Source organism: Marmota marmota, unplaced genomic scaffold (genome assembly GCF_001458135.2).
Source record: "Marmota marmota marmota unplaced genomic scaffold, marMar, whole genome shotgun sequence".
Classification (NCBI taxonomy): Eukaryota; Metazoa; Chordata; class Mammalia; order Rodentia; family Sciuridae; genus Marmota; species Marmota marmota.
This window is the reverse complement of record NW_025999871.1, coordinates 145,478-156,596: the sequence shown is the minus strand read 5'-3', so window position 1 is coordinate 156,596 and position 11,119 is coordinate 145,478. Positions and strand designations below refer to the sequence as shown.

Below are 11,119 nucleotides of genomic sequence, written 5' to 3'. Positions count from 1 at the left end.
TGGTGGTAGGAGCAGATGTTATATACATCAATTAGTATTAAGAGGTTTTAAGGATACAGTTGAGTATGAGGAAAGAAGAGATAGGAGTGTGGAAAATTGTAATTTCAAAGCATGAATAGAGAAGATGCAGTGGTAACAGGAAATGTTGATGATGAGAAAGGGGAAAAATAGAAGAATATAAAGGTGGAGAGAGAGAATGGAATCTTGCTGTTAGCAAAAGAAGACAATGCAGATTGTGCAGTGGCAAAGACTATACAAAACAAAATCAAAATGTGTTAACCAAGAACCCTAACACGCAAAATACAGAGCATGGGAAAACAACACCTCAAAAACAAACAAACAACCTCTATCTCCCTGTTGAGGTGATCTTTTGCTTCTTGTATTTGTTTATGTAGCTCCTTGTCGAAGTGATCTTTCACTGCTTGTATTTGCTCTCTTATATCTTCCTTGAGTTCACCGAATATTTTAACCATGTATATCCTGAACCCCCATCTCTCACCATGCATAAAATACAACTCAAAGTAGATCAAAGACCTAGGAATTAAACCAGAGACTCTGTATCTAATAAAAGAAAAAGTAGGTCCTAATTTTCGTCATGTGGGATTAGGCCCCAACTTCCTTAATAAGACTCCTATAGCGCAAGAATTAAAACCAAAAATCAATAAATGGGATGGAATCAAACTAAAAAGTTTCTTCTCAGCAAAAGAAACAATCTGTGAAGTGAACAGAGAGCCTACATCCAGGGAGCAAATTTTTACTCCTCACACATCAGATAGAGCACTAATCTCTAGGATATTTAAGAACTCAAAAAGCTAAGCACCAAAAAAACAAATAACCCAATCAACAAATGGGCTAAAAATCTGAACAGACACTTCTCAGAATAGGATATCTATTCTGAGAATCTATATCTGATTGATATACAATCAATCAACAAATATATGAAAAAATGTTCATCATCTCTAGCAATTAGAGAAATGCAAGTCAAAACTACTGTAAGGTATCATCTCATTCCAGTCAGAATGGCAGCTATTATGAAGACAAACAACAATAAGTGTTGGTGAGGATGTGGGGAAAAAGGCACACTCATACATTGCTGAAGGGGCTGCAAATTGGTGCAGCCAATATGGAAAGCAGTATGGCAATTCCTTGGAAATCTGGGAACCAATGTGCTAAGTATATCTATCCCAACCATTATTTGACCCAGCTATCCCTCTCCTCGGTCTATACCCAAAAAACTTAAAAATAGCATACTTCAGGGACACAGCCACATCAATGTTTATAGCAGCACAATTCACAATAGCTAAACTGTGGAGCCAACCTAGATGCCCTTCAGTGGATGAGTGGATAAAAAAAATGTGCCATATATACACAATGGAATTTTACTTAGCAATAGAAGAGAACAAAATCATGGCATTTGTAGGTAAATGGATGGTGTTGGAGAAGATAATGCTGAGTGAAATTAGCCAATCCCCCAAAAAACAAATGCCAAATTTTTTTTCTGATATAAGGAGGCTGACTCATAGTGAGGTAGGGAGGGGGAGCATGGGAGGAATTGATGAATTCTAGATAGGACAGAGGGCTGGGAGGGAAAGGGAGCGGCCAGGGGATTAGCAAGGATGGTAGAATGTGATAAACATCATCATCCAAAGTACATATATGAAGACACGAATTGGTGACAACATACCTTATATACAATTAGAGATGAAAAATTGTGCTGTATACATGTAATAAGAATTGTAATGTATTCTGCTGTCATTTATTCTTAAAAAATCAATTAAAAAATAAAGAAATAAAATAAAGGTAAAAAACAAACAAACAAAAAACAAAGGCTAGAAATAAGGAGAGAGAAACAAATATGCATATGTATAGGAGTCTGAAATGTTAACAATTTCCACTATGGTGCACAAAACAGTCAGTAAGCATATGTGTTCCCTGTTCGTGCTCAGCTGATTTTTGTTTCATTTCTTTTTGAGTTATGAAGAAGTATGGGCTGTGGGCTGTTGAGTCCTGTTTTTTTTAAAATTGTGTTATTCACTGAGTTGAAGGTTGGGGTTTAAGATTTCTCAACTTACATTCTTGGGAGATTGGTGTAGGCTGGTGGGCTAAGGGCAGGGTGTTGAAGCCTCTGGCTGGGACAGGTGGGCCTGGCAGTGACATGGCTAAGGCAAGCTGGGCTGCAGCTAGGTGACAAAGCAGCAGGCCGGGCCAGCTGGGTCAGGCAGGCTTGGCTGCGAAGTGGTGGGTCAAGGATGCTGGGCTGCAGCTGGGTAGTGAAGTGACTCGTTATGTCTGGTGGGCCTAGCTGGCCTGCACCAGGTGGATCAGGCGGGCTGATGGGCCTTGCATCCTAATGGTGAAGCTGGGCCTGGCAGTCCTTGAGGCAAAGTAGAGGACTGACAGGCTGGGATATGGGCCAGTGGTGGAGTTGTGGGCCTAGTAGGCAGTGTGGTGGGCCAGGTTGGGGGCCAGGGAATTGGGGGACTGGTGGCTAGTGTTTGGTTGCTAGACTGGTGCCCACTTCAGTGGGAGCTGGAGATCCAGGGTCCTGGTGGGTGCTAGATTGGGGATGGTGCCCAGGACCCACTGGGTGCCAGACCAGCTGGTCTCTGGGACTGGTGGACCAGGCAAGTTGAGAGCCAAGTGCCCTTACACCCACACTTTGAACTTCCTGATGGCAGGACTCAGGGCTGGGGAGAGCTGGGTTCTGTCTAGCCTCTCCATCTCAGGTCCCCTTAGTGAAATCCTGTCAGTTTCTAATTTCCCACGAGCTTGTTAGAGTCAGTTGTTTTTGCTAGGCTCAGATAGGTTTACCAGGGACCTAGCTGCGAACTCACGGATCTGGGTTTCTAGTCCCTCTTGGCACCAGACATTGTCCCAAGATGGTTCCTGGATTGGCTCTCTCCGTGGACGATTGAGAAATTCAGGGCAACATATATTTTCAGATCTGTTTAATGAGTCCAACAATTTCTGGTTTGGCTAAGGATTTTTTACTTTAAGCCTCAGGGAGGAACAGTTTTCCTGCTGCCTGAGTTCTGGGTAGTCGAGCTAGGAGAAATCCTGCCTCACTCTAATCCGCTATCTTGCCCTCCTTGGTAGCTTGGCATTTTAAAACGATAAATATTATTTGACTGAATTCGATTTATTTCTAAACGACTAGGCATGCACATGGTTCATGAATATTATTTCCCTAGCCTTAATTCAGAGGGACTGGTTGTAAGGAAATAAAAAATATGGTAATTAAAAAAAGTTTTCATTAGTGTATTATGTTATACATAATAGTGGAGTTCATTTTGACATAATCATATGTACATGGGATATAATTTCAGTCCCCAGTACTTTTTCTTTTCCTCCCATCCTCCCTCACATATTCCTCTTCCTTACTGGTTTTCCTTCTATTTATGTATCGTTTTTAAAATTGATGCTTTATAAATATACACAAATATGCAATTCACTATGTATGTTCATATATGTACATAGCATAATTTGGTCAATTTTATTCTTCAGTTTCTTTCTTTTCCCATCCCTCTGCTCTCTCCCCATTAATCCTCTTCCTCTTCCCACTGATCTTCATTCTGCTTTTATGGGGTTCCCCCCCCCTGCCACGTTTTTGAAAAATATGATAATTTTTATGGGAAAATTAAAAAATGTACCAGAAAATGTATATATTCTTGCAACCTACCTTTATTTTAGTACTTTTCCAAATTATATAATTTGTGTAAATTCAGTCAAGAATCATTACATACCACATACATTTTTATTAAATATAAATGAACAAACACCCCCCACCAACAACCCTTCAAGATATTATAACTAGGAAGTATGACTTTTTAAAAACTTTGGTTATTTTCTTCTTATTTTCCCCAACAGTGCCCAGTGTATGATTCTTTCCCTATTTTAATTAATAAAATTCTAGAGACCACTTAAATATTACAGCATTTAACAAAACATTTATTCACCTAGAAATTGTGAAAGTTAAGAGGAAGAATGGAGAAGCAGAAGAATGAAGAATGCCTCAGCTAATTTATTTCCCTTCTCCCAAGGGTCTCCTACTACTCTACAGTAATTGGTCACTTTGGGGCACATCCTTCAGGGGACACTTCAGAGTTACTGAAAGTTACTTGTTATTTCAGGATTAATAAGTAGGGTTGCTTATGGATTTGTTACAATTCCCCAGGCACTTAATATAAAAGCTGCCTGCAATGATAAACTATTTGGGAAAGGAAGAAAGAACTCCCAGACACTCAGATTGATGTCTCCTGGGTCTTTGGGTACAGCAGACGGGCTTTTACCTGTGAGGTGCCCGAAATCAACTTAGCTGAAATAGAAATGCTTGGTGCACTAGACATATATTATCCTGTTATCCATTACCTATTCAGGATAGCATTTTTGTCCCCCTGAGGGGAAAAGGAGAGAAGCAGATAAAGGTATGATTTGGGTGCTCAACAGCATTTCTGAAAATAGTTTTTAGGCTGAAGAAGAAAGAGCAATATAAAGAGGAAGCAAAGGAAGACACTGGCAGTTTTGCAAATCCCAATTTGTTTTCTTGGCCCTAACTTTGTATTTTGGTAAATAAGTTCTACACACTCTTTGGCTCCATAAACAGTGTTGGCCAAGAGAAAACACAGCTTTGTGTCTTGGCTGCTTTGACAGTGATTTTACTTCTAATAGGTCAATGAAACCCTGGTGTCTTGCAGAGTCCTAGCATGACCTCTCTTTTCCCCAAGAATTCATCTCTCTCACCTTATACTAGGACTTTAAATGGATGATAAAGGACATGACAAGAAAGTGGTTTTTAGCATGTTAGACTGACAAATGTTGTGAAGGTAAGTATTTTCCTTGGTTTTCAATCTCTCTGGATGCTATATTTTAGCTGGGCAGGTCTCAAAAGCCAAGATATACTTCTCATTATGATGCCCACCTCAGATCCTACATCAGTATAAAATTAGATCACTAGTGCTTTCTTAAGATGATTTTTAATTATTAAAAAGACAGGTCAGTATATATAGATGACTCTAGGGAGGAACACCTGATCATTTTGCCCCCCTTTCTATAATCCTGAGCAAATGGGATTGAGAGGTTTTTTTGTTTTGTTTTTTGTTTTTTTTGAATGCTTTATACTCTGGCGGTTCCACCTCTTCCCTTTACTCAGCTGACACCTACTGAATGCCTGTTATGTTCCAGGTACTGGAAGAAATCCACCACAAAGGGATTATATGCATAGCCACCTAAAATAGTATAGTCAGTATTGTATGGCAGGGTAATGATTAAAAACTTTGGAACCAGTGAGTTCTGACTTAAAGTCCTAGTCTATCAGACCCTGGGCATGTGACATTAACTTTAGGTCTAAGTCACTATAAGCTTCATTTTTCTACTCTATAAATGGAGGCTTTAATGTTAATAAAGTTATATATGAACATAAAAATGGGACAATGTAGAGAAGTACCCACAGATTACAGATGAATATAAAGTGGAGCAATGCAGGCAAAGTACTCTCTACTTTGCTAAGAGTTTAGTGTGCACTTGAGAAAAGTTACCTTATTCTTACTGCTACTACTACTGCTGCTAATCTAGTTAATAACAGTTTAAATTTACTTTTGTATAAATTTAAAGATAATTCATAAAAATAATTTTATGATATTGTTATTCTAATATTACAGGTGACTGAACTAAGATCCAGAAATGTTAAAGAGTTTCCTAAGTTGACACATGTAGTAAGTGATTTAAACAGAAGCTAGGATTTAAACAGAGGTCTCTTGATTTCATGTTTAATACTTTGGACTGCCTATGATGGCATTATCAAGGTTCTCTTACTAAATTAGTTAATCCAAATAAGAATGATTCAAAAGACTTTTCTATTTATCAATTATAGTAAGTTTAATATCATCATGGAATCTTTGCTTTATCCTATTTTAGCAAACTCCCCCAACTCCCTGATGAATTAACTCTTTTTATTCCAATTAATTCCTTTTTCTTCACCATTGCCACTTTTATTTCATTTTTCTTTAATGTAGAAAAATGCAGAAGAATTATAATTAGTTGCCCTGGTTTTTTTTTTTACCATTTCTTATATACTGTGTGACCTAATGAATGCTAATTAATCAGTTACAAAGTCAGACTGTTAATATCTAACTAGCTTCTAGTGTCATTGTGAAATTCATATTCAATTATCATTACACAAAAAGCGACTATCAGGTAGTTTTATTACAATGGGCTCTTATAATATTTAAGAACTTATAAGTTGTGAAAGAAAATAAAGACTGAATTTTCTTTTTCTACAGATTTATGGGATCATACTGTCTTTACCAGTCCACATTGTTCAGATGTATACTAAGCTTACTTGCAGGAAAAACTCGAAATAGAAAGCATAGAAATCTGCAGAGTCTTCATGGACCTGGCTGGAACTGATGAAGCCACAGAATTTCATGATAACAAGACTCAGTTCAGTTAGCAGACAGATGGGGATCAATCTCTACTTTTGGTAGAAAATAGGTAAGATGGACTTATGGACATGTGAGGTGGATGGGTAAGGAGATAAGTAGTGTGAGGACAGGGAATTGGAGAGGAATGTCTGCTTATTTTATTCTAAAAATTAATTATTATTTCAGTGGTACAAACTTATGGAGTTTGATGTGAAAATTTGATAGATCTATATAGTAATGTAATGATAAAATCAAGGTAGTTAACATTTCTGTCTCCTTAAACATTTTAAATTCACTGGAAGTGAATTTTGTGTCGTGGTTGAACACTGGCTTTTTAATTGAGATATTAGAGCTTTTCATTAAAAAATTCCCAATTTAAAAAATTTTATGTGATTCAAACCAAAGTTGGTGATTCCAGATTTGATTCAGAGTTCACATACTTGGGATCTTTGGAGAGATGTTAACTGAATACACACATGTTACTTGCTACACATTTGGCAATTGCTGAACATATATTTAATAATGAACAAATTAAATGCCATCTCAGGTTTCTCTGCCTCCTTCTTCCCCATGTTGTATCTCTGAGCTCCAACCCAGCATGTATGGAAACCCATACTAATAAATGGATTCTTCCTTTATATCACGTGGGCCTCTTTTGCTTATGTGAAATGGCAAACTATATCTGATCAGTTTCCCTTCCATTTATTTATTTTTCCCCTTACTTTAAATTTATTTGTGATTTTAAAATTCAGGTATGGATTAATACAAAATTATTCAATTTTATAGGATGGAAAACAACTATATAGTATGCCAAATTTTTTAACCGTTCATTCTAATGAAACAGACCAATCATAAAGGAGAATACTGAAAGGCTGAATATATACCAGTACCTCACTCTTACTATCTCAAATATGCTCAGTCTGAAGACCTGGAAAAAGTGTATCTAATAAGCTATGTACCAGTGAAGAGATAAGATGCTGTTTTTTTAAAAAGGGATAGTTTTTTAGAGTACCATGAGGAGATTCCCCCCTGCTCCATGTTGGGGGTTAAACCCAGGGCTTCATTCAAGTTAGACAACTACTTTACCATGATCATACATATCCAGGTCTGACAGAGTCTTTCTGAAACTGAATATGATTAGTAGGGGATTAAATAAAATTTGGAGAAACTTGGATATCCTGAAGCTTCTTGAAGGCAATGACTATCTTGAAAGCAGTACTATAGAGAATTGCTGTTTAACAGCAGAGGGAAAACACAGAAAGGGTCAAGGAAAGAATATTAGTGAAAAGGACAGAAGTAATCTTTTGCCTTGCTGCCTGGTTTCTTATTCAACTTCTATTTAAATAGAGTGAATTTATTACTGACTTTTTGATTTCCTTCCTGGTGTCTTTATTTGCGAATCTCATTGAAAATAAATCTAAATTCCTTTAACCTTTTGCTCATTTATTTGAAATCTTCTACCTTACTATGACTTATTTCTACTCAGAGGCATGCACAGAAACTACCCTAAAAATGTTGTTATTGAGCATCACCCTCCTCTGTTGTGATTGATACATAAGAATTGTATTTTAAAATGCATCCCTTTTCTACTTTGTACAACCTTATGTTGTAAGTGAATGTGAAAGAACAGTCATATGTAGAACTTATACAAAAATGATTTTAATAAATATTAGTTCTTGGACAACTCAGAGAGCTTTGCCCATCTGAAAAATTAAACTGGATTAAGAGAAGGGAGAGGAGAAGAAAAATATAAAAATTCATTTAGAGTAAGTATTGATATGAGTACAAAACTATCCCCACCAACAGGAAAAAGGCTCCAGGTTGGGGACTTCAACAGAGTTAGCTGGAGACTTAAAAAAAATTATATATATAGTTGGGAGGGGGCAGAATGAACCAGGCTCAATTCTTACACAGAAAGTCTAGGGATGAGAAAAGTGCTAACAACAGCTACCATGGTGCAGTCAAGCTGGTCGTGGCTTCTTGCAATGGGTTTGAACCAAAAGATGTAAAATGGTTTCCTGTGTGGCAGAAGAGGGTCACTATGAAGGGACAGCTTGTGTTGAGTGCTTGTCCTGAGTCTTATTCTGTAGGGCCACAACAGGAACAAAGGGACCAGGCGTTGTGGACAAGACCCTGAGCCCCAGAGTTTACAAAAGGTGGTATACACTGCCTCAGAAAGAGATGCCTCCACCTATTCTGGTGATAGGCAGGTCTACTGGCCTAGCAAAGTAGTGTCTAAAGAATACACATATTCCTCACGAGAAGAGTCAATTGTTAAACACCTGTCAGGCTCTGAGAGCATAACAATGTCTTGGGAGAATAAGACTCTCTGGCAATCCCTTCCCTTCTCCTTTGCATGACCCAAATAGGGAAAACCTAGAGGCACTGCTGACACACTGGTAGAGAAGAGCAGGAAAAGAAAGGGGCTGCCTACACCCCCTCCCCAAAACATAAGAGTTCACTTGAAAGGGGCTGTAGCTGGAAAGAGGTCAAGATTGGATGTTGAATTAGATTCTGAGTTTTTAGTATTCATGAGACTGGGATTTAAAATTAGTGAATTTAGATTCTGTCTATAACTGAAAATGGTTGTTATACTTTTTTTTTTTTTTTACCATGGAGGCCATGAGTTTGCTGGAGTTCACACCAGCAAGTGTGAAACGAGTTGGAAAAGACAAGAGGAAATAAAAATAAAATATAATTTGGGTCCTGTCCAGAGTCTCTGCTTTTCCAATATCCAATACATATATTAATTACCCACCTATTACTCTTAAATCCCACTCTAGATGACATGAGATTTCCCTCAATGATAGCTTTGAAGAGGAGATGGAAAGAACCAATGACAGCTCAGGTGGGGATTTCATCTTAGTGGGCTTCTCTGAGCATCCTGAGTTGGAGCTGATCCTCTCCCTTTTTGTCCTGATACTCTACAGCATAACCCTTGTGGGTAATGTGGCCATCATCTCACTCTCAATTCTGGATGCTCGGCTCCATACACCCATGTACTTCTTTCTCAGAAACCTTTCTGTGCTCGACCTCTCTTTTACCACTAGCATTGTGCCCCAGATGCTGGTGAACATGTGGGGAGGCAACAAGAAGATCAGTTATGCTGGCTGCATGGTCCAGTACTGGGTGGCCTTGGCACTTGGCTCCACTGAGTGCGTGCTCCTTGCTGTGATGGCGGTTGATCGCTATGTTGCAGTTTGTTGGCCTCTCCGCTACACCACCATTATGCACCCCAAATTGTGTCACCTCCTGGCAGCAGCTTCCTGGTCCTCTGGCTTTGCCAACTCCTTTCTACAGTCCTCAATGGCCATTGTGCTACCTCGCTGTGGAAACCGGCGTGTGGACCATTTCTTCTGTGAGCTGCTGATCATTGTTAAACTCTCCTGTGTGGATACTGGCCCAACAGAGTCCAAAATGTTTATTGCCCGGCTAATCATTCTAGCTGTGCCTGTCTCCATCATCTTGACCTCTTATGTGTGTATTGCCAGGGCAGTCGTGAAAATGCGCTCAGCAGAGGGAAGGAAAAAGGCTTTTGGGACTTGTGCTTCCCACCTAATGGTGGTCTCACTCTTCTGTGGAACCACTATGTTTTTGTATCTGCAACCAAAGGACAACTACTCTCAGGACCAGGGCAAAGCACTTGCAGTGCTCTACATGATTCTTGCTCCCACTCTCAACCCGCTGATCTACACACTGAGGAACAAGGATGTGAAGAAAGCAGTTAGGAAGCTTATGGGGAAGGAGCAGGCATAGGGAGATCCAGAGCTAGAATTAGGTGAGGCCAACACAGGAGACAGGATTTTATATGCACTTGCTTTAACTGAACTTCTTTCATTTTCTTTGGGGTAGAGGGGATATTTAATGTGTAATACCCTGTGGCTGCCCTGCACCCTTTCAGGATTGAAACTTATAGGAAGGAAAATTAATCATCCCTTAAAAGAACTTCTTTAGTCAGTTCCTCACAGGAAAGTAAACCTGTCTTCTACTGCTAATGTCTTTCTAGTCTCCATGAATAGTTACTTATTCAAATACCATCAAATACACACTCAGGTGCTATAGTACCACTGATGAAAATTTTACTATGTTTTTTTAAGCATCTTCATGGCCATAGCTCCATCTTTACCATGCCATTCATCATTTTTCATATATCATTATTTTCACTTTATCCTCAGGCAGGCACACGAATGGCAGATAATCTAGTCAGTAGCACACTATGGAATATTTGCCCACTATGGATAAGTATATGTAAAACAAAAAGCAAGGATAAATACACAGAGACTAGATATCAAAGTTTTATGCTTTTTAGAATTGAAAGGAATCCCCTGAACATTCAGGGCAAGCCTGGAGAAGATGTCAAATTTCTAGAACATAATTCTAGAGGAGATATTTGAACAAGAATAAACGTTTATTTTTTGGGAACATAAGACAGTTTATAAATTTCAAGGTCACAAAAATGATAACTAAGAAAAGACAACTGTATGTTAAGTAGATAAAAAGTAACTGATTTCAATGATTCAGAGCTTCCCATTCACTCCATAAAGTAAAGAAATTGAGAATAAAAACCCTGTTTTGAGTAGGAAATGAAAGTAAAGGGAGTCAGATATCTTGACCCCTATGGCTACATTTAGGTAGTTTTCTTATGACATGATCCCATGGTTCCAAATTCCCTTTGGCATTGATGGGTTTCTTGTCATTCT

General features: G+C 38.5%; 1 protein-coding gene across 1 annotated transcript; it reads left to right on the top strand.

The window, feature by feature from the left end:
- The first annotated feature begins 9,181 nt into the window (after positions 1-9,181).
- LOC107159764 (olfactory receptor 10-like) lies at positions 9,182-10,175 on the top strand. Its single transcript, XM_015506376.2, has one exon. It carries the CDS (start codon positions 9,243-9,245, stop codon positions 10,173-10,175), a length of 933 nt encoding a protein of 310 aa, XP_015361862.1. The 5' UTR covers positions 9,182-9,242.
- The last annotated feature ends 944 nt before the right edge of the window (positions 10,176-11,119 follow it).